This window comes from Aethina tumida, chromosome 1 (assembly GCF_024364675.1).
Source record: "Aethina tumida isolate Nest 87 chromosome 1, icAetTumi1.1, whole genome shotgun sequence".
NCBI lineage: Eukaryota > Metazoa > Arthropoda > Insecta > Coleoptera > Nitidulidae > Aethina > Aethina tumida.
In genome coordinates this window covers 74,890,205-74,912,438 of record NC_065435.1, presented here as the reverse complement: position 1 = coordinate 74,912,438, position 22,234 = coordinate 74,890,205, and the positions used below count along the sequence as shown (strand labels likewise).

Genomic DNA, 22,234 nt, shown 5'->3' with positions numbered 1-22,234 from the left:
TTTTGTTTCCCTTGAATTATTACCCATGTTAAAAAATAAAACAACTGTTTACAATTAATGTTTATTTAATTGTGAGTCCATTGAGGTTTTCGTTTTTCAATAAAACTCTTAATACCTTCCTTTCCGTCCAACATTTGTAAGTTTTGTACCATTTTTATGCCGCCAATCTCGTATGCCTTTTTAATATCAAAATTGATCTGATCATAAAAAAATTTTTTGCCCAATTCAACAACAGATCTACTTTTAGCTTTTATCGCGTTTGTAATGTTGCAAACTTCTTCATCCAAATCCTCAGGCTTGCAAACAGTCGTCACCAAACCTGAAGATTTAGCTTCAACACTGTTTATTGTTGAGCCCGTTAAAAGCATTTTTAGGGCAGTTTTCTTTTGAACATTTCTGGCTAGTGCGACACCAGGAGTTGAGCAAAAAATTCCAAAGTTGGCCCTAAAAATTTTACATTTTATGTTTTATTCGATGTTTTAAACTATTACATTACCCTGGAGTTGAAAACGTACTTCTATCAGTGCAAATTGCTATATCACATTGTGCGACAAGTTGGCAACCAGCTGCAGCAGCTAAACCGTCAATTTTAGCAATAATTGGTAAAGGAGAATCAATAATGCTATACATCAGTTGCGACGCCAGATGGAAAACTTTTAATTGTTGCAATTTTCCTGATTCTTCAGACTAAAATCAATATATATACAGAATATATCTTACATTTTTTAGGATAATTTGGGTGTATCGATCACGAAAGACGTGTCTATTTTTGTGCATTTGAGCCATTCAACTTGATAAGAGTGTATTTGTACTATAGTACTAGTAATTAAACATCTTTGTTTTACTTACATTAAGATTCAGAGTGAACGACAATCCAGATCGAGATAAATTATATTTCGTTAGAAAGATGATTAATTTGCACGTCCATCATTACTCGTAAATAAAATTTCAAATTCTGTACATTTTGTATATATTTTATTTATGAATCATTTTTGTCATTCAAATAGGATTTCAATTAATTCGAATATTCACAGTTTTAATTGATGATTAGGTAGTAATGACTAGTATTTAAATTTACTGTTAAATCTATTTGAACTGTGTAAGGAGCTTTAACTTGAATTTTTAAGGTTTCTAACATTCAATTTCTCTTGTATAGAAAATCAGCAATAGTCTACCAGAATTTGCTAAACCCATCATTGATATCTTATCTTAGTCTATATCTAAGTCTTAATGGATCACTTCATTTAGTTGTTTCACTATCAAAGCTGAGAAGAAAACGTACTTTAATTTAAATTTGAAAACTAAAATTAAACATTTTTGGCTTAGAATTAACAAAATTAATTTAGTGAAGTGTATAACTTTAAAAATACAATCATTTTAGTTTCATTTTTGTTCTACCTAGACTATCATCTCTCAGTCCCTTGCTAATGTATAGGTTTTAGAATATAATATATCGAATACCTAAATCAATCGCGTAAGAGACTTGAAATTGGAAAAGATGAAGACCACTGAATATATAGAGGAGATCCAGAACAGAGATAACTATCTCATGTTTTTCTCAAAACGACTCTCTTCATACTAGTCGCATGGATAACACAACCAATTATCAACTGATTTTTAACTATATTTTTTGTTTTATTTTTCTTTTCAATAGCTAAGGTTAAGCGTAGCCAGTTTTGAAAGCTTCAGTTTTTATTATTTTTACGACCACTTTTTTTCAGATAACTATCAGCAAGGCAACTCCTTAATATGTTACAATACAAAACTATAAAAAGTAAATTGAATACACAATTTACAAATCGGGGCCCGATAATTCCTGATTATCACGGTATATGTTAATATATGCAATATGTTAATATTTTGGACGTAATTGGGACAAAAATTTCACAAAAAAATGAAAAACTTTCTGGAATGCCTCACACAAACATTTACAAAATTCATTAACATTACAATTTCAGGTTCAGGTCTAAAGAAAATTTTTATGTATCTATTCAATGTTTTTCAAATTATAGAGAATATTTCGTCACTGTTTATTAATGTACACAATTCAAATGAATGAATATTATACAGTAGGAAAAGTGTTAGACCCGTCTAAATTTAGAGAGAGACATCAAGCATGACAGAGACAGTAGAAGTCTGCTCCATAGTGGGAGACTTACTGTCTCTATTGTATATGATGTCTCTTTCAGGATTCAGATGGGCCAAACTCTTTTCGTACTGTAGAAATTTACCAAATATGTATATTAATTATTTTCTTTCCAACTAATGTTTGTAATTAATTAAACTATTAGATTAAAAAATGTAAAACTTGGGGTTTTAAAATTATTTGTTATTGAAAAAATTAATTTAAATAACGAAAATATTAAAAAATTGACAACTATTTTTAATTTGAACAAATAGATGCGTAACCTTCCTATTGATGTCCAATGTATATTGTCTAAATACAAAAAAAAATAGATGTTTTTCGTGTTCAACACACTCGAAGTATTCTAATGAAATGTGAGACACCTATATTTTGGCTGTAAATCTTTCTTTTTAAATACGGATCAGAAAAGTGTATGGTATGCTTTATTTTTCAGTGACATCTGTAAGTCACTTACCAGTTCTTTCAAATTGTGACCAGCAGAGAAAATTGGTCCTTCTGCAGTAATAATTATCGCTCTAAGCATTTTATTATCATTTTCTGAGGAAATGTTTTCCAGGAGGTTTTGCATCATGGATAGCGATAGAGAATTTCTAAAGGAAGAGAATTATTAATATAACTATTGAATATATTATCTACTTACCTTGTTTTTTGATGACACATTGTGATTTCTTTGACACCATCGTTTATTTGTACTTTAGTTAAAACTGAAGAATTAAATCTTTTCACTGTGAAAAGTGCCTAAAAATATAAATAATTACAGACCATAATTTACTATTTATTATTAATAACCTGAGGCAACTTTAATATATTCCTGTTCATTTTTATCTACTAAAGATTAGTAGTTACTTATTTATACTGTCAAAACAGATCTTTGACCTTTAGCTTACCACACACTGCACATAATTTTTCAATGTTATAAATTTTTGAGAATTTTTCAAGGTAGTCTTATAAGAAATATATATTCATCATTATATTCATTCATTCAATCTTATAAGATAATTAAATTTTATTTTTTATAATTTTCAATTTCAAAGGAAATTTTTAGTTTTACAAACTTAAAATTGTGTAAAAATCGTAACTCTTGATTCATTTTCAAATCTATACCTATATTTTATCAAATTCTATAAGATATGTCGTTTTTATATTTTTTAAAGTAATAGGAATGTTTATTTTTACAATTTTCAAATTTTATAAGAAATCTTCATTTTTGTAACTAAATGAAACACCATAATACAGTAAATAATTTTATTCAAAACCATCAGTTCCGAAAATAACATTTTAAAACTAAAAAAAAAATACTCAACTTGAAATACATGACGAATAAGTTACATTCTATTCTACAGATGAAAAAAATACTTTCATTTACCACCTCGCCTAAAGACGGCCGAACAATTCGCGTAAAAAATCCTGGTAACCATGTAAACAACCTCGTTCGCTTAATAAGACCGGATAGCCGGAGGCACGGTGGTGCATTCCTTCGAGTCCAACGTCTCGTCGATAACCGCCCTATATCTGATATTGACTTTGCCAGTATCCGGTTCGATCGTTGTCAAAGTATGTTTTCTCCAATGTTCGTTCATGGGTTTCTTCTGTTGTCCTTCGATTGGCTTGCTGTAGTCGTACTCGTCGATCCTGACCTTGTAATCCTCCCTGGCGTGCGCCCCTCTCGACTCCTTTCTGTTCTCGGCGCCTACGATAGTCATGCACGCGTTGATCATCAAGTTCTGCAATTCCAAGGTCTCTACCAAATCGGAGTTCCAGATCATGCCACTATCCGAGACTTTAACGTTCTCCAAGTCCTTGTACAAGCCGCTCATCAGATTGACTCCTTCTTTGAGCGTTTCCTCGGTACGGAACACAGCAGCGTGCGTTTGCATCGTCTTTTGCATTTTGAGACGTAAATCTGCAGTTGAAATTTGACCTTTGGCATAGCGGCACCAGTCCAAGTTGGCGACAGTCGCCTCTCCTGCATTCTGTAATAACAAATTATTATTAAAAGATACCAAAAGTAAGAAAATACATCTCATACCGGCGAGATATCGCCGATCTTCTCGCCTGGCTTGTTCTCCTCAGCAATAGTAAGAGCGCATGCTCTACCAAACACAACCAAATCGAGCAGAGAGTTAGCGCCCAACCTGTTGGCTCCGTGCACGGAGGAGGAAGCGGCCTCGCCGCAAGCGTACAATCCCTTCACCACCTTGTCCTTGTCGTTTTCAGTCGTAAGCACTTGTCCTTTATAATTGGTTGGAACGCCGCCCATGTTGTAGTGGACGGTCGGCAAGACGGGAATGGGTTCACGAGTAACGTCCACGCCAGCAAAGATCATCGCCGTTTCCGAGATTCCAGGCAGACGTTGGTGCAGCTGTTCGGCCGGCAAATGGTGCAACTGCAGGTACACGTGGTCTTTTTCGGGACCGCAACCGCGACCCTCCCGTATTTCGATAGTCATACTCCTTGACACGACGTCTCTCGAAGCCAAGTCTTTCGCCACCGGTGCGTATCTCTCCATGAAACTACAACAAGTTACATTATAAACAATAATGCATGGGTAACGAAAGATGTATTTTGGATTACCGTTCGCCCTGGGAATTGATGAGGTAGCCTCCTTCGCCACGACAGCCCTCGGTGATAAGACAGCCGGCACCATAAATGCCGGTAGGGTGGAATTGCACAAACTCTAAATCTTGGCAGGGCAGGCCCGCCCTTGCCACCATCGCGGTACCATCACCGGTGCAAGTATGGGCCGAGGTACACGAGAAGTACGCTCTGCCGTAGCCACCAGTCGCCAAAACCTATAAATATCTTTATTACATAATCCATATACCACATCATGGTAAATATAATGCCAAGATCCATTTATTGAAAAGAAAGTTATAAATACACCTTTTCCCAATTTACGCTATATATGATAAATTACCGAGATCTGAGATCTATAACTAAATACGTAAAGTAATAGTCACAGTTGTATGCTTTAGATGAGAACAAGACCGGCCTGCCATTTTTCATTAAATTTCACGGATATTTCTATTGTGTTGATTGTGTAAATGAGTAGTGTGGTATTTTATGCATCCTTATCCTTATCCATTCATATCATTTTAATGATGGATTTTGCTGTAAAGTGTCAAATTTTCGGATAGATTTGAGTGTTGTTAAGAAATTGATATAAAAGTCTTCCAGTATTGAATATATTTGAAATAAATATTAGAACGATGAAAAATATATTTTTAATGACATTTAACATTAAAAAATTTCAATAGAAAATAATTAATGCATTTTGAAAAGAGAAAAGATTATTCCAAATTACATAGGTTGTAAATATACAATTCAGTTGTATGAAAACCGACAAGTCAAATCTCAAATTTCTAATATTTACTATTTTTAAATATTCATTATTATCCAATTATCTACATAGCCACTCAAACAATGGTCAAGAAAGCCTTAACCCCTTTCAATTAATTTGATTATTCAATACCAATATTAAAAAAGTAGTTTAATTAAAAACAAAGAATTTCGAAGGCCAAAAAACATAAATGGCGAAGCTCTTTAAAAGGATTCGTAACATTTTTAAATTTCCAATGTTTGTAATTTGAATAAACTAATGATTAACGTTAGAATATTCGAAATATTTTTTGGAAAACCGTAATAAAATACAAAAACGACAAAATATCCTTAAAAATGTATGAACGTAAATTTTCATTAAACATAATTCAATTATTTTTCATCTGATCGAAACGAATGGAGTAGAATTTAATCTTTCAAGATTCGGTAAGTCGTACTAATAAACTGCGGCTCTTTGAAGGGTTATTTGTGGCTCTAGATAAATGTACCCGAGTTCACTTTTCATTCCAGAATTATCAAGAGAAGTAAAATAAACGTGTTTAATTTTTAATATTTAAATTCAATACACATATTTTGTACTTTTATTTATATGTTTTCAATAAATATAATTTCTATAAACAAATTTTTTAATACTTTTTTTGCATACCTTTTAAATACGTATTTAATTGCGTCTCGCGAAACATTTCAAATTTTGAAAAATGGCTCGGACTATCAAGCAGCTTGGCCACCCCTGGTCTATAATTCTAAAATCTCTGTTAATTACTTAATTTTAATTATTATTATATATTATGATTTAAATCAGTGTAAATTAATTAATTTTAAAATATATTTATAACTAATTTAATATATAAAATACTATGTAAATGCATTAATCAGTCTAATTTTAAAATATCTGATTAATATTTAATTATATATAATATAAATGATGTATTTTTTATTATAAATAAAAATAGCTATGTTAAAATGATGATTAAAATGATAAATTTTAAAGTATACCCAGAGCAAGATAAGGAAACGGCGAAATGTAAAATTTTTAGTCCATAATGAATATTTTTAACAATCTGCTTAGTGATTATAATTGAGCATTTAATTAGGCACGCGAATAAAAAACAATTTGCGTATTTATCAGTTGTTATGAAACATATGTTCCAAATATCTCACTTTATCAACATACTAAAATCCTATTCACAGAAAAATTTAAGCATTCTAAGAATCATGTTGAAAAAATAAACAAATAGAACTTTATCACTAATAATGTTCTTGTTTTTATGCACAATTGTTTCGTAACAAAATAAGCAACACTTACAGTATTTTTAGCCTTGAATCTGTGCAAAGTTCCATCCTCTAGACAAAGAGCAATAACACCTTTACATTCACCACCCTCCATAATTAAATCCAACGCAAAATATTCCACAAAATAATTACAGTCATATCTGCAAACATTTTTTAGTCAGTCTCCAACAGATTTATATATATTAACTTATGAAAACCTTAAAGATTGTCCATAAAGAGTGTGTAAAAGACTATGTCCAGTTCTGTCGGCCACACAACAACATCTATGCGCCTGTCCTCCTTTGCCAAACTTTAAAGACTGTCCACCAAAAGCTCTCTGATAGATTTTACCCTCAGGAGTTCTAGAAAAGGGCATACCATAATTTTCTAGTTCAATAACAGCTTTTGGGGCCTCTCTAGTCATATAATGAATAGCATCTTGATCACCTAACCAATCAGAACCTTTGACAGTGTCGTACATGTGCCACTGCCACTGGTCATCCTCCATGTTACCTAAAATACAATACAAATGCAACATAAGGAAGGTAACAATGAAGTTGTCATTGCCATACCAAGTGCAGCATTGATGCCTCCCTGGGCAGCGACGGTATGAGATCTGGTAGGAAACAGTTTGGTGATGACGGCAGTCTTAAAGCCCTCGGCGACAAGGCCGAAAGCGGCGCGCAGTCCCGCGCCTCCAGCACCGACGACCACGGCGTCGTACGTGTGATCGACAATGGGGTACACTTTTGACACATTATCCGACACCTTCGCGTTCTTCCTGTCCACCTGGACGTGCAGGGTACGGGAGGCCGCCGGGTTCACGCTAGTCTAAAAAGCCAATTATGCAATTGAGCGTGCAAAATGTCGTTATGTAACAGATATTTTTTTTTTAGGTTAACACATGCGAAGGTGATTTAATTTACCTGTGCGACATTTTTCAATATGTGTCTGGTGAGCGCCGAGTTGAGTTTAAGGATGGCACTCATGCTGTCAGATTTTGAAGTGGCGTAACGTATCCGGGTTGTTTTTGTGTCAACCAAACGTTCAGTCTGTCATTAGTTGTGGAAGGGCGCCGTGCGGCATACCAGACAGACCACATGACATCGATTTTGAATTGCGACGCGCGGGAATCCTCCAGTCCAAAGTCGCGACGATTAATTGGCTGATTAAACTGTTGCGAAAACATTATCGCCTTTTTTTGAAGTCAGTGAATAAACACGTTCGTTCGTCTATGGAAAAAATTTTTAGCGTAATTAGCGGTTAACATGTGCAACGGTAATTGTTCATTTTATTATGTGGTCAGGGTCAATGTCTTTAATAAATTGGTTGATTCACGGGCACTGGGTTATTGGAGTTGCAGTAGTTACACAACAAAAAAGTTCTTACTAAGAATTTAAAGCGCAGACGTAAGCATCTCGTGTTTTCTAGGAATTTATATCAATTTTTGTGAATTGCCTTCACCTTGCGCCTTGCAGGTCAAATAAACAGTTAAATTGTGTCTACTTCATTGTAGTTATATCATTATATATGTTATATAATACAATATTATGTTTTCCTTGGTAACAACTAAAATTTTTATTCTTCTGTTCAGTTTTTGTCCGAATAAAAATAAAATATATATTTAATAAAATAATCATTAAAGAGGTATAATAAAACTCTTTATTTAATTTATATATTGTTTAATTAAAAAGTTAATAACAAACTAAAAACATGGTTCAGTCTTGTTAATCAGCAATGTCGTTAAAACGTTTCTAAAAACTTTACTAAGTAAAAATCCTGGAATGGTAACAACTAAATGCAATAAATTAAATACAATATTCAATAAGAAAAGGTACCAGACATTCCCCAGTTTTTATATATTAAAATTCCAATGTATAAAATAAGTACGAAATACAAAAAAAACAAATAAAATAACACAAAATGCGCTTTGGTTTCGGGCGTAAAAATTGCACTAGACCTTACAACAAAAAATCCTGTTAATAAAATACTTTTTAAGTACATATCTTACATTAGTTAATTTGTTTAATACATTATGCAGTAAAATGTGTGTGTTTTGTCGTAAAGAGCAGATTTCACAAAAAACTGTATAAATAAAATGTAAACGCGGACAAGTGGTTGAAAAAATTGTGCACAGTAGCTCTTCTTCACAGCACGAGCCTCTTGACGCCACACTCGACGCAGAATTTGGCCGTCGTCACCGGATACCTGTTGCCGCACTCGTGACAAAACTTGGAGAGGCGTTGTACTGGCGACGGTTCCGTCGACATCCTCCCATTAACCGCCGGAAGAGGTGCCGGTGAATTCGCACTCTGCTCCGAGCCGCTCGAGCTGCAACTGTCTGCGCGGTGCTGCTCCAATGGTGACAGTTTCGGCGTCTTGTTGCCCTGCTTCGGAGTCTTCCTCTGTAAACTATCACAAACAATATTTTTTTTCCACTGATAATATTTAATCAGATTAAAACTGTTACCTCCCGTACGCTGAATCGTTGGGCACGTTGTTGTTGATTTGAGGGAAAGTTTGCTCATCCTCACTGCCCGTTAATATTCCAAAGTTGTCCACCACCTTTGGTTTCACTTTCTTGGTATTGTTCTTCTGCTGTTCCTTCTCTCTCCTGTACTCCGCCTCGTACTTCATGAATTCCTCGAACATCTCGTCGTCCACCGAAAATAAGTTGCCCGCAGTCAATTGCTCCTCCATTTTTGCTGCCTATATACAATATTTGTTCACTAATTTCACAAGGCTACAGTGATTTTTTTACCTTTCTGGTGACCCATGATAAGTTATAGATTTATTGTAACATCCCCAAAACCTGTTTTTAGGTCACATCGTAAGTAACTTGGCCATTTTTTAACGGATTTTAACTTTAAATTTCTTTGCGTTTTTCGGTACAGATACATTTTTTATATATCTTTTATTGAATAAAAGCTGAAGTTATCACATTGTTATCGCAGGATTTCAAAAAAAAAAAAAAAAAAAGAAATAACTGAATAAATTAGAAAATCTTATTGTTTTTTTTATCAATTTTTATACATGAATTTCCAACTTCCATTTTATTAAAATTAAATTTCTTTTGAAACTCCAGTACAACATTAACCCTTTTTTCTGATAACTTGAAAATTTTAAATTTTTGGAGTGTTACAACAATTTAAAACATAACTTTAGGTTGTATTCGACTAGACACATAGATAATCTACCTTAGGGTCACTTGAAAAGTATTTTCGATATTTTCTCTTGTAGTACTATGTATTTACCTCTTTCTCAGAATTCATTCGCGCCTTCTCATTAAAGTAGTGATCGACGTCCGCCTTAGTTTTCAGCGATGGTTTCGGCGAAGCTTCGAACGTAGTTTTCTTGAGGGTGGGCAAACCTTTTTTCTTACCATCACCACCGCTCATATACACACTGCAATTAGATTTACTATTTATTTTCGCATTGGGCGACAACCGTTGCCCGCACGACAAGCCCGATTTAATGCCGCCAGCGCTCGACACTTTAATCTTTTCGCGCTGGGACTCGTTACGATTGATCAGCGAAACGGATCTTTTAATCACCGGTTTTACGGTCTTTAACGTTTTTGACGGTGTTGTGTGTTTTGATTTGTTGTTGTTTAGGTTATTGACGGTGTCCTCGTTGCGTATGGTGATGTCCGTGTCATTGGTGTTGGTGGGTGATAGATCGTCGACCTTGAGGTGATCGGGAATGGACAGGTTGTCGTTCTCGTTGATCAAACTAGGATCAATGGAAGACATGTCATCGCTATACTTCCTACCGTTCAAGAAGTCGCCTAACGACATACTGTCCTCGTTGTTGTTTTTGCCGTGTGAAAAAAAACCCTGTAAGTCGTCCTGATTCATCAGGTTCTCTAGTAATTCGAAGTCATCGTTTACGGACTCAAGCGAGTCCTGGAAGCTGCACGGCGGTTCGATGACCGACGTACGTTTACTATTGTCCGCGGAACGGGCCTTGGGCCGTTTATGCTGGATCGGTTCCAGAGTCGGTTTGAAAGGGCGCATCGGTTCGTCGCCCTCGAGCAGTTCCAGGAATTGGCGTTGGGCCGATTCGAACGGGTCGTAAGCCTCGGATGATGCGGTGCTAGAACACAAACAACCACCTTTCATAACGCAACAACAAGAGATGTGACAATACAGGATGAGACCAACGCAGACACTCACAGGATTTCGGTCATAGTTACGCCGCCAACGGGACTAGACTGAAAAAGCGGGCAGCAATGCCGGCAACATACGTGTATTATTTTTTTACTGGCCGCGTCTAAAATCGCCACGAGTCAAGGGTACGAGTGCAAGTTTTTATTGTGGATTAGCCTACGCGACCGACTTCCATATATGGTGGTGGCTCGCGCGTTTAAAACGCGCCGCACGATTGTTAACATTGATACCGTTTTTGGGGGACATTCGGTCGATTAATATGCGAAATTCGATTGACTGTCTTAAATGAGTGTGTGTGCCTTTCAGTCGCTCGATTTCTGACTAATTGAGTGGTCGGTTTTGTGTACAAGGTGAAGTGTTGTCGGGGAGTACAAATTTAAACACTTAATAATTGAAACTAACACATTGACTTTAACCTGTTACCTCTTCTCATCTGTTTTATAATCCTTGAAACACGCGCTTATATCATTGTTAACAACGTCTTTCTTGCTTTCTTCCTTCGTAGATCTACCCGATAATAATTTTTCCGCCTCCTTTTTCTCTCCGTATTGTTTTTCCACCACAGAAAGTAGCTTCTTCTTGTCCATTTCGACAAGTTTGCGACATTGAGCAACGGTTATAACGACAGTCTGTTGGTTAGCATCCACTTCCAGGTTCTTGTCGAGAACCTCGGCGAGTGTTTCAAGGAGACGGGGCGATATCGTCGAGGCATTTGAGGACGAGTCATTACATAAATCGGTGGCATCATACGCCGGAATACCGGGTATTGTGTGTTTAACCCTTGGAAGTGGAGCACTTGTGCTGCGAATGTTCCACGGTTCTCGAATAGGCGATTTGTTCGCTAACCTTTCGACTTCTCTTCTGGCCTCTATTGTTGGTCCATCACCAAATTCTTCAACCATATAACAGGTCACACCTTCGTTACTCATTGCCACAGATGGCTGAAGGTCCTCAACCACTTCTACAGCTTTCTTTATATCCATTTCTTTCTCCGCTAAATGTTTCAAGGACGCAAAAATATCTTTAAAGCTTTCATCATTCGGATTGAGCTTCCGCCGCTTCTTCGGCACCATGTATTCCTCCTCACATTCCTCGAACGGTTTCCCAAAATCAGTTTCCGTTTCTACCACCTCAATCTCTTCTTCGTCAATATACGCCTCCTCCTCATCTACATAAACTTCCTCTTCATCCAGCTCCTCCACTTCCTCCACCTCGTCCATAGTACTGCTTAGGTTCCGCATCATCGGCTCTTCGGACGACACCAGTTTTAATTTGTCGGAACTGACCCGGGACTGTTCGGTGGTGGAACACTCCGATTTCTTGTAAACTTCGGTGTTTAGATAAACAGGTAGCGATTTACTGTGCTGTATGGTCGTGACGGAACTGTGCGATTTGCTAATGCATGAGTTAGTGTCGTTCGCTATGTCTTTGGAACTGTTGCAAGATTGCAAACTTTCCGTCTCGAATGTTTCTTCGTTTTGGAACAGCGACACCAAGCTCTTCGTGTCGTTGGCTTTGAGGGTGGAGGAACTGCGTGTGTGCATGTCATAATCCGATTGGGTCGACAACCTTGAATGCGAAGTGTTCTTTCGAAACAAATCGGAGTCGGAGTTCCATCTGATTAACGTTATGGAACTCCATATCGGACTAGATTGTGATCTAAAACGTATTAATCGTGGTCTCCCGCTATCTTGTCTCGTTTCTGTTTTGTCGTCGACGTGCGGCGATTTCATATCGTGTATCTCCTCGAAATCGTCCTCAAGATTCGTTAGAGATTTAAACCAGTTTGAGAGCGAGTTGTGCCGCTGACTGTCCATATCAGAGTCTATACGGGCGACACTGTTTAACTCAAAATTTTTGTCTTTATCGGCATCTTCATCTTCTTCCTCCTCCTCCTCCTCCTCCTCCCCCTCCTCTGGAATTTTCGGTCCCATTTTCGCCTCCGCGTCCATTTTCATCTTGGCGAATGTTTGCAACAAGCTGTCGCATGAGTTGTCGCTGTAATCGGTTATGGTGATATCTGACTGCGTGTTCTCTTCATATTTCGACTTGTCGCACATTTTTAGTAGCTTACCATACAATTTCTTATCCTGCCTCGTCATCGTATCGTAGTCCGATGGTCCGCCTCCTTTGAAAGCGGTTATGGGTACCTCGGCCGCCTCGTTCATGAGCGTCCTAGGAGACAACGAGCCGCAAAATGAAGCGGACGACTGGGGTTTCACTTTCAAATCACCCGAAATGGTGATGTCTACGCGAGATACTTGACCGGAGGACTCGGACGTGTTGAGGAATCGCGGAGTGTCTGGGGAGGCGACCGGAGCTGGCGGAATTTCCTGCACGAATCTAGCTATTTTCGATCGTCTCTTGTGAAACTCATGTTTTGTTTTCTCGTCCAGGATTTTATGCAAACGCGCTATCCGGTCAGCGTTTCTTTTTATCACCTTGTTTTCTATAACATCGATCTTGATTGGTTTTGGAAATTGCGTTTCCACAAATGTTGCGTCGGATATTTTCGGATTTACTGTCGTTATTGTATCTAATGTATCTTGTTTGTTAGTTAACGCACTACTTTCTGCAAACGTAATAATTTTATTTTGATTTTTTTCTGGAAATGTCGGTTTAACTTCCTCAATATTCTCTTGACGGTTCAGTTCGGTTTTATTTTTATGATTTTGCATTTTAAAAACTATCGACTCAATTTTTTCTTGATCATTTTTAAACGGACTTTTATCCGCTATTGGTTCAAGTAAATCGTCGACTTCGATTTTGTTGACCGCATTCCTTTGCTTGTACCTCCCGACTAAAATTTTCGCTCTCTGATCCAATTTCTTGGTTTTATCATCCCCCAAATCCAATTGTAAATTGCTGGCTTCAATTTTTTTTGGATGCTTAGTTGAAATCTTTTTCTTAACTGGATGTTTTTCCGCGACAATTTTCATTTCGGGTAGTAACTTATGAGAAAACATTTTTACATCCTGTTTATCCGATTGCATTTTAATAACGGGTTGTTGCTTTTGAAAGTTATCTTTTGCATCCGGTTGCTTTTCGGAATAAATTTTCTTAGGTGACTGTTTTTCATTAAAAAATTTTACGTCTTCTATTACCGGTAAAGTTTTTAAAGGACTGAGCGTCCTTCTCTGTCTATACTGAATTATATTATTCTTTGGTTTAAATGCGTTCGGAAACGAGTCTTTCCATGTTACCATTTTTTTGTTCGACCCACCCAAACACAATTGCGATACCGTTATATCGAGAATTTCGTTGTTCACGTCTTCCGAATTAATTTTGGGTGTATAAAAGTTGTATTTCTTTTGGCGGGGGGTTCTAGGGACAAAGGAAACGACAGGGGAGGTTAGGAATCATGAGGTAATTTACTGAATCCACCGAGAAATTGCGGGGAGAACGGAACACAAAAGCATGATCCGTCAAACTGTTAACATTCCTGTCCCTGACACATTCCTTTCTCCCTACAACCTCGTGGTGTGACTATACCAACCTTCTCACCGACTCCGACATAATTTTCGGGGTGGGCGACGCCGTATACGGGGAGTTTTTATCGGAAGTGATGGATGACAATTCAAGCTTGAGCTTCGGCTCGGGTTTCTTCCTGATGTTGGTGATCGAATTTGGTTTTCTCAAGCTTTGGGTCCGCTGCAAGTTGGTCGTCGAGTAACTCTTAACATTCGTCGGCGAGGCCAACACTTCTTTATCTAATTAAACGACTTCAACAGTTATTATGTAACAAATTGTTCAGTTTGATGTTTACCCGGTGTAACATTGCTGTACTTCTCCCTGACTGTCCGTTTGGATTTGCTGAGCGGTGGTACTCTGTATTTGGTGCGCGCCTCAAGCCGCTCCTTCGCCAACTGATTGCTGACTGGCGTTCTTTGCAGCCTCGCTTTATGCTCCTTGCACCACTCGACATGCCGATCAAACGCTTTTGGCCCAAACTGCCGGTCACACGACGGACATCGTTCATTCCCCACGCCGAGCATCGACGAAGTCTTCTTGGTCGGAGTGTCGACTGGCGCTCCCCTCGCCGCTCTGATCGCATTCACCAGCTCCTGGTGCTTCTCCTTCCAACGGCTCGGCTTGGATTTCGGTTCTGGCCGTTCAGGCGGCGGTGGCTGACACAACGACGGCTTAAGCACCTCAATTAAACGTATAAATTAACAATTGAACCGATTAAGAAATTATATAAAAAGTTACTTGATTCATGTGGAAGACAGCTAGATCGGTGCCCTCGATGCGCTGACGTAACGAATTAAAGGGTTTACGTTTACGAGTCGCGTTCTTCTGGCAGACACGCTCGTGTTTCCGCAACGGAACCGGGAGGAATGTGCGGCCGCACGTCTGGCATGGCACCAGGCATTCTTGTTGGCTTATTACCTCTGAAATATTTGCAAAATTATTGTAAGCTATAATGTGCTGTTTTAACAATGAATAAAGGAACATATACCTTCAAAAAAGTGATAAGATTTGTTTACTGAATTAGAATATATTTGTGTATAATATTTACAAAGTGTGTCAACAACTGTAATAGACTACATATAATAACTAAACCATGTATTACATGTAACTATAATTATTCTGATCATTTTTCAATCACACTTTAATTTTGTTTGCAATATAATGATAATTAATATTAAGTGCTTTAATTAATAATTACCACTTAATATTTTAAAACAATTATTAATAATTAATTAGATAAATGAATTATAGATAAAAATCATTTGAAAAAAACCGTGTTTGTTAGATTAAAACAATTTACTTGCAAAATCTGAGAAATATCAACATAGTTGAAAACAATAAACACCCACTTGTTAGCCGCATATGAGCAATGTATAATCTTCAAATGACATCACACCTACAGAAAATTAGCATGCAAGACAAAAAATGGATTTGGGGTAAATTTTACGTTAATTTAACAACAAATAATAAAACGTACCAATTTCCCCGATCGAATAATACACCAGAGCAATAAAATCACTAAGTATCCTGAGCATAAATAACAATTATAGTAATAAGAATGAAGCGCGTTACGCGGATCAGCAAGTGCATTAATATTCACTGACCACTTAAAAGATTTACAAGGTCAGTTTACATAAGAATTAATTTGTTTAAACAATATATTGATATTTACCTCTAGACATACTAATATATTTGTTTGACCAATTAATAGGATAACCATCACGAGCGCTCGTCGCGCAAAACACTAAAATCTGCGCGCATATTTTATATAAATAAAAACTAATGTTTACATTGATCTTTTAAGAAATTAGTGGGACGAATCCAATTCAGTAGAACTGGTTCTAGTCCGTATCCATCGGCATTATCGATGTATCAAGATCTCTTTCTCGGACGGTTTTATTTGTGTAACGCGCCGGTTTCCGGGGCGCGCGACAAGACACGGGAAACGGGCATTATTAATAGCCCGTCTAATTTTATCGCGTGCCCCAAAACACATCGGAAACACCGCGAAACCTGTGGGTGTACCATATGCAAGACACCATCACGAATCCGGCCTCCGGCAGGAAGCAACACTGACGCAACACAGCAGGAATAAACTCACACACGTAAAAACTCTTCCCGTAATTTTCGCACGGATTAAAATGGTGCAATATTCAAACGTACCCTGTTCCATTGGTGTTTCAGCGGCCATAACCTTTGTTTTGTTGTGCCTGTGTTTCCAAGGCAACAGTGCTTTGAACATTGTTTGTTGAAAGTTGCGCGTGCATTTGCACCTACCACCGACACGAATCTGAAGAAACCAGTCTTCAAAGCCGATTTATTTCGGGAACGCAAGGAAAGCACTTGAGTGATTTTTTTTTGTTGTCGCTCTGTCGCGGGGAGACGTGAGGCAGATGCGATTCAACATCTGGACCACTTCAAACGGTTAACAGGCGGCAGAAAATTTGTCTCTTGAATATGTAGTTCGAATGGTCGGTAGGTGAAATGCGGCGGACTTTGACATCCATGTCGTTGGTAGTATTTGCTAATTCCTGCAGGCTTTCCTTAATTAAATGTTATCCATATTACGCAAGGGTAAACCTACGGGGCAACTTTCACATAGTTCAACTATGATTAATCGATTAATGTTACAGCAAAAACACGCCGTGGCATAATTCGTTTGATGTGCAAAGGTGAACGACCAAAAGAGCAGGATAAAAACAGACCTATTGTTAAAGAAGAAGAGATCAAACGTAAGAACAAAAACTCTCCACCTGAACCGCCTACGACTTGTTGCATGTCCGGGTGCCCTAATTGCGTTTGGCTAGACTATGCAGAGGAACTAATTGAGTATTACAAGGATGGGGGAGAACAGGCCATAAAGGAAATCAACGAGAAGATCACGGACGGCAATTTAAAGGCATTCTTGTTACACGAGCTGAGAATGAGAAAGAAATGACGATGAAATATGTAGAAATAATTGGGGAATATAAACAATACTTTACAGTACAAATGTGGCATTAATAGGATATATGTTAATGGTTTTTACCTGGAGAAACAGTTCTTGACATTACCAAGATTGAATGGATGAGAGGAGTATTTATAAACACATACTTGTTGACATCTGTATTATTGACATTTGAAATTGTCAACTCATTTATTATACAAAATGAACATGACAGGAATAAAATATTACCAACAATTCTGTCTTAATAATCTTTGAATAAATTTTATTATAAAATTCTAGTCAAAAAGTTCAAATGAAAATACTCTCTAAATAAAATATTGCACTTGTTTCTTTTACCCTTTAGGAGAAAAATTACAGAACTTATAATTACAATGTAGTTCGTTCCATTATATAAATCTTGTTTAAAGAACGAGTGGAGACGTCTGGTTATTCATGATCATTTTATGTTCTTTAAATAAAGCTTATTAATTTAAAAGAATTTAGACATAGTTCAATGAAAATTTAAAATTAAGAATGTTTAAATAAAACACCAAATACTATGAATAATTTATTTTCATACAAATTTTAGTGAACAACTAAAAAATTACGTACACCTAACTTTATACGCTATATACTATACAAATCAATAATAATAAAAGTCAAATTTTAGGTTTCCCCTCCAAGCAATTCTTAAAGTCCAAGCCTAGAACCTTAATTTTGACAATTGTTAGGACATGGAAACGAAAAATTCAACTAGTCACCTTTTTGCTTCTTAAACTGTAACCGGAGTGCGCGAATTAGTGTCATCCTGGATCCGAGGGCTTCGGACAGCGCCGCCGTCCCACTTTCGTAAATTTTTTCACGACTTTGTTCTCTCACCTGTGAGTGTGTGCTGTTCAATAACGGTTGGCCAACTGCAAAGATCCAGACGTTGGTGTCAGTCACTCACGGTCTACACGCGGTTCTCATGGATTTATTATTATTAGATGAAAGGTTTATTAGAAGCGAGTCTTTCGAAAACTTATCATTTTGAAACTGTTTTACTAGTTAATTCGATAAAGTATTTTTTCAAAAGGCTCCTTCAGAAAGTTTGCAAGGAATAAATACCTCAATTCAAATGCAGATAAAATGTGACACGGCGATTTCAGTGGGTCATACCTGTTTTTCGCTCTGTTAATGTTTCGCATTTCGTACAAATTAACTATAAATGCAAAGTGGCCGGCGCACAGGAAAAAAAGCCAAAACACCACAACTAAATTGTGCTTGAAACACGTTTCACTTTGCTTGATCACGATAACAAAACAAAAAATAAAGTAAATCGCCGGCCACGCAACAAAATTAAACATATACACAATTTCAATTGGATTCCTGAGATAAGACAGAGAGATTTTTGTCATAAATACCTCGTGCACATATTTGTTGGGCAAGTAAACATAAATATTGGCAAACTGGCGACTGCCACTTGTGTTTGTGTGTGAGCGAGCACAGATCACAGGCTGAAAAGTTAACAAAATATGGGAATATCATCGACATCTTCAAAACAATCCCCCTGAGAATCTTGTTTTCGTGAAAAAGCTGTCCAACTACCCAAAATGTGTAACTGTGTGTGTTCACTTTTGAAATTGCGGCAAATAAATCTGCCACGATTTCTTGTATTTTAAAAGTGTAGTGTATCGACATCTTCAAAACAATCCCCAAGAGAATCTTGTTTTTGTGAAAAAGCTGACCAAATACCCAAAATGTGTAACTATGTATGTTAAAATCGCGGCAACTAAAACTATTAAATATACCACGATTTTTTTTATTTTAAAACTCTAGTGTATCTGTTAGTATATACCACTATTTTTGTAATTTTCATTAAATTTTTTCTTTCACAATCAGTTAAATGTGTCTAATCTAAAAAGTAAATCATTTATGTGCGATAGCGCAAATGATTTTCTTTGGAGGCAGTGTGTGTTACTTTAAAAGCAAGTCGAGTCGGCAAAATGTTAAATAAAAAAACTGTACAGTGTACCCTGTCATTACTTATATGAAAATAGGTTTGTTTATGTCACTAACCTGCAGTGAACCTGAAACGATTTAGAAAAAAAAACCGAAACTGGCCAAACCAGAGAGCCACCTACCTGCGGGGGGTGAGAGCTTACTGGTCAAAAATGCGGGACCGGCGCTATTTTTATTACAATTAACGATGATGGTGGTGTCTTCTGCCTGAAAACAGTAAATATAGCTATAATGTTTTTATAGAGTTTCGTAATGTTGTTTGTTGTACATACTGGATTCGCGATCAGAGCGATGTCTGCGATCCCTGTGGCACTCCCTGTCTCTTTCCCTGTCTCTCCTTTCCCTTGATCGATCCCTGTGCGAGTCCCTTTCCCTTCGTTCGTACCTTTCTTTTTCTCTCCTGTCGCGCTCACGCTCCTTCTCCCGTTCACGCTCTTTTGATCTGAAAATAAATTACAATATTTATGTTACAGTTGAAATGTGTTTGTTCAGTTTTGTTAGTCAATATCAGTAACATACTTCCGCTCTGATCGTCCACGATCTCGCCTTCGCTCCCTATCTCTTTCCCTCTCCTTTTCTCGTTCTCTGTCGCGCATCCGTGCCTCGTCCGAACCGAGACCGCCAGTCCTGCCGCCTCCTTTGTCTTCTTTCGCTTGCTTGACCACGGCCGTTACCTCGTCAACGGCAGTCTTCAATCGAGCGAAACCCATGTGCTGCTTCCCCATTAGATGGTCATCAATGCGCTGCTGCGCATCACCTACTATGAGAAACGCCCCACACACCTCGCACACCTCCATCTGTTTTTCCTGCGCAGCGGCAAGCTCGGCAGTCGCGTTCCACTGTCCATTCTCAATCTGTCGCTTGAGGTTGTCGCGTTCATCTTTCAATTGGTCACAAAGTTTCATCAGGCCTTGTGCTTGTTCAACATTGCCGTCCGTTCCCGCCTGTTCTGCCTCCATTTCAAGACCATTGATACGGTCGTTCAATATTTTGATCTGTTCTTCGTTCTTTTGGCTTTGTGCTGGCGAGATCGATGGTATATCTGACTTTCCACTCAATGCCAACCGTTGTTTACCTAACCAAATTAAATTAATAGACCTAATATGAAATATCACCCTGATATTTACCTTTGACAATTTTTCTTTCAACATCATTCATCATAGAAATACAGAACCGTAAGAAATCCTCCTGATATTGCAGCTTTCGATGATTCCTGCTCGATGCCTGCTGGAACAACTTACGAACCTCCTCATCATGCACTTTGCTGCAAGCTCCCAGATCAGCTCTAGTATTAACGAACAGATCGTGCGGACAGAATTTCACCATGAAGTATTTACAGTACTGAAAAATACAATATTTAACAATTACATTACGTTCTGTATATGTGACTATGTTATTTCATACTTCCGGATCCTCCCAGTTGAGCTCGTGCATTTGTTCATTGGGGGCAACGTTCCTATTGCGCCCCATTAGCTCATCGAGCAGTTGGGCAGCTGCTAACACAGCCATTTTCTCTCGAGAAACGTCAAAACGGACAAAGCCAAATAACGAGGCTCATGCCTGCCTTAGATCTACCTGTAACTAACTAACCTATCAGTCAAATAACCGAATTCTCATATAATCGAATAACTGTATTATCAAATAAAAAATTACAATTTATATTATATAGTTCTTTACTAAAAAATTGTTAAAACTACACGTTTTGTATCAAATATATTACCTAATTAAAGAGTTTTATTTGATATACAGGGTGTTTGGGACATTCCATATTAAAACTGACAGATGGAAAATTTTTATTTTATGATTCTAGTTTTTTGCACTTTTAATATTGTTTACATCAGTTTAAAAAAACATTTATATAAGCTTTTTACCTATAACCTATAAATATTTTATATATATTTTCCCTTTTTGAACCTGTTTTAATTTATAAAATTGGAAAACATTCACGATCAGCTTCAACTTAGTTTAAAAATAGGTTTAAAAGTAAAAGATTTCTTTCTTTCGACGTGCGCTACAGAGAATACCTAAAATGCAATGAAATGCTAAACATAATCATAACATTTTCATACCTTACATATGAGGGATATTCCATATCCATATCTTGGGTTTGTTACAATAATGAAAAATTAAGTTATTTGATTTGTATACCAATTTCTTTTTTAAATTGTTCTTTTGGCGATCATATTTATAAACAAATGTAATTATTTATTAACAAATAATAATTTTTAAATGTAGTAAAACTAAAGATTTATTTCATTATCTACAATATCAAGTTATTTACAGTGTTGCTATAAGCAATATTGTTCGACGTACAATTGTTAACTACATTCTAAATTATTTAAAAAATTGTTCTGCATGGATGTGCATGTTTTAAATACATGACTTATTTAATATAAATATTAAAAATATATTTAATTAATTTTAATTTTTGGAAAATATTCGAATTAACGACGAATTTTTTTCGTAACATTGCTATTAGCGAAACGCTTAAATAACGTACCTAACATAAATCGATTCATAAAACATATTCAAAATATGAAAAAAAAAAAAAAATAATAAATATAAAATAAATAAATAAATAATTGTGAACATTCCACGATCGTAGCAGGCTTGAGAATTACTGAATATATGATATTTAAGTAAAATCTTTCAATTTTTTTAACAGTACACTGACTCAAAGTTCTAAACGTAAAGTAAAACACTTTTTTCGAATATTAAATATTTATTTTTGAAAAATTTAATAAATGAAAATTTTGAAAAAAATATATTAAATAAGTTTCGGTAGTCCATTTTTAATGTGTTTTCACATAATATATATTGATATATCAGAGATTGTCAAAAAAGAACATTTTTCAGATTGTCTGAAATTCACACTTTGTAATCTGAATTTCATTTCAAATTCAGGAAATA

The 22,234-nt window shown here is 36.6% G+C and overlaps 5 protein-coding genes across 10 annotated transcripts; 1 reads left to right on the top strand and 4 right to left on the bottom strand.

The window, feature by feature from the left end:
• Nucleotides 1-47: 47 nt before the first annotated feature.
• On the bottom strand, nt 48-3,020 carry LOC109603591 (enoyl-CoA hydratase domain-containing protein 3, mitochondrial). Its single transcript, XM_020020081.2, has 5 exons — nt 2,936-3,020; nt 2,787-2,884; nt 2,601-2,736; nt 497-687; nt 48-444 (listed from the first exon to the last, which is right to left on the bottom strand). Exons 1-5 carry the CDS (start codon nt 2,963-2,965, stop codon nt 66-68), a joined length of 834 nt encoding a protein of 277 aa, XP_019875640.2. The 5' UTR covers nt 2,966-3,020; the 3' UTR covers nt 48-65.
• A 357-nt stretch (nt 3,021-3,377) lies between these two features.
• Nucleotides 3,378-7,843, bottom strand: LOC109603165 (succinate dehydrogenase [ubiquinone] flavoprotein subunit, mitochondrial). Its single transcript, XM_020019634.2, has 7 exons — nt 7,684-7,843; nt 7,330-7,588; nt 6,976-7,270; nt 6,792-6,918; nt 4,721-4,938; nt 4,176-4,659; nt 3,378-4,119 (listed from the first exon to the last, which is right to left on the bottom strand). Exons 1-7 carry the CDS (start codon nt 7,744-7,746, stop codon nt 3,583-3,585), a joined length of 1,983 nt encoding a protein of 660 aa, XP_019875193.2. The 5' UTR covers nt 7,747-7,843; the 3' UTR covers nt 3,378-3,582.
• A 995-nt stretch (nt 7,844-8,838) lies between these two features.
• LOC109604014 (uncharacterized) lies at nt 8,839-17,750 on the bottom strand. 4 transcript variants are annotated; one of them, XM_049962058.1, is made up of 8 exons: nt 17,426-17,750; nt 15,136-15,317; nt 14,693-15,077; nt 14,423-14,636; nt 11,350-14,250; nt 10,012-10,162; nt 9,228-9,466; nt 8,839-9,169 (listed from the first exon to the last, which is right to left on the bottom strand). In XM_049962058.1, exons 1-8 carry the CDS (start codon nt 17,445-17,447, stop codon nt 8,905-8,907), a joined length of 4,359 nt encoding a protein of 1,452 aa, XP_049818015.1. In that variant the 5' UTR covers nt 17,448-17,750; the 3' UTR covers nt 8,839-8,904. The 4 variants fall into 4 exon arrangements, with proteins under 4 accessions (XP_049818015.1, XP_049818013.1, XP_049818016.1 ...); XM_049962056.1 differs by lacking the exon at nt 17,426-17,750 and adding an exon at nt 16,561-16,758; XM_049962059.1 differs by lacking the exon at nt 17,426-17,750 and adding an exon at nt 16,070-16,153.
• LOC109604027 (oxidoreductase-like domain-containing protein 1) lies at nt 16,831-17,578 on the top strand. The gene is made up of 2 exons (XM_020020556.2): nt 16,831-16,971; nt 17,031-17,578. The coding sequence occupies exons 1-2, from the start codon at nt 16,950-16,952 to the stop codon at nt 17,333-17,335; spliced, it is 327 nt and encodes a 108-aa protein (XP_019876115.1). The 5' UTR covers nt 16,831-16,949; the 3' UTR covers nt 17,336-17,578.
• A 128-nt stretch (nt 17,751-17,878) lies between the features above and the next one.
• Nucleotides 17,879-20,899, bottom strand: LOC109603190 (luc7-like protein 3). Of its 3 annotated transcripts, none has more exons than XR_002191799.2 (6): nt 20,729-20,899; nt 20,452-20,665; nt 19,844-20,399; nt 19,597-19,766; nt 19,447-19,531; nt 17,879-18,237 (listed from the first exon to the last, which is right to left on the bottom strand). XR_002191799.2 is itself a non-coding variant. In XM_020019704.2 (6 exons), the coding sequence occupies exons 1-5, from the start codon at nt 20,831-20,833 to the stop codon at nt 19,506-19,508; spliced, it is 1,071 nt and encodes a 356-aa protein (XP_019875263.1). In that variant the 5' UTR covers nt 20,834-20,899; the 3' UTR covers nt 17,879-18,237; nt 19,468-19,505. The 3 variants fall into 3 exon arrangements, 2 of the variants coding, with proteins under 2 accessions (XP_019875263.1, XP_019875252.1); XM_020019704.2 differs by having other exon boundaries at nt 19,468-19,531; XM_020019693.2 differs by having other exon boundaries at nt 17,879-19,531.
• Nucleotides 20,900-22,234: the final 1,335 nt, after the last annotated feature.

What these genes read in the sequence shown, in the direction of transcription:
- LOC109603591 (XM_020020081.2), bottom strand. Translation starts at nt 2,965, where the DNA reads ATGAACAGGAATATATTAAAGTTGCCTCAG. An exon ending in ATATATTAAAGTTGCCTCAG is followed by an intron (nt 2,885 to 2,935) that starts GTTATTAATAAT and finishes TTATATTTTTAG; the next exon opens with GCACTTTTCACAGTGAAAAG. An exon ending in GTCACAATTTGAAAGAACTG is followed by an intron (nt 688 to 2,600) that starts GTAAGTGACTTA and finishes TATTGATTTTAG; the next exon opens with TCTGAAGAATCAGGAAAATT.
- LOC109603165 (XM_020019634.2), bottom strand. Translation starts at nt 7,746, where the DNA reads ATGAGTGCCATCCTTAAACTCAACTCGGCGCTCACCAGACACATATTG. An exon ending in TATTGAAAAATGTCGCACAG is followed by an intron (nt 7,589 to 7,683) that starts GTAAATTAAATC and finishes TTGGCTTTTTAG; the next exon opens with ACTAGCGTGAACCCGGCGGC. An exon ending in CTTTATGGACAATCTTTAAG is followed by an intron (nt 6,919 to 6,975) that starts GTTTTCATAAGT and finishes AAATGTTTGCAG; the next exon opens with ATATGACTGTAATTATTTTG.
- LOC109604014 (XM_049962056.1), bottom strand. Translation starts at nt 16,639, where the DNA reads ATGTTCAAAGCACTGTTGCCTTGGAAACACAGGCACAACAAAACAAAG. An exon ending in TGAAACACCAATGGAACAGG is followed by an intron (nt 15,318 to 16,560) that starts GTACGTTTGAAT and finishes CAAATATTTCAG; the next exon opens with AGGTAATAAGCCAACAAGAA. An exon ending in GAATGAATTCTGAGAAAGAG is followed by an intron (nt 9,467 to 10,011) that starts GTAAATACATAG and finishes TATTGTATATAG; the next exon opens with GCAGCAAAAATGGAGGAGCA.
- LOC109604027 (XM_020020556.2), top strand. Translation starts at nt 16,950, where the DNA reads ATGTTATCCATATTACGCAAGG. An exon ending in GTTATCCATATTACGCAAGG is followed by an intron (nt 16,972 to 17,030) that starts GTAAACCTACGG and finishes TTAATGTTACAG; the next exon opens with CAAAAACACGCCGTGGCATA.
- LOC109603190 (XM_020019693.2), bottom strand. Translation starts at nt 20,833, where the DNA reads ATGGCTGTGTTAGCAGCTGCCCAACTGCTCGATGAGCTAATGGGGCGC. An exon ending in TCAACTGGGAGGATCCGGAA is followed by an intron (nt 20,666 to 20,728) that starts GTATGAAATAAC and finishes TGTATTTTTCAG; the next exon opens with TACTGTAAATACTTCATGGT. An exon ending in TGAAAGAAAAATTGTCAAAG is followed by an intron (nt 20,400 to 20,451) that starts GTAAATATCAGG and finishes TAATTTGGTTAG; the next exon opens with GTAAACAACGGTTGGCATTG.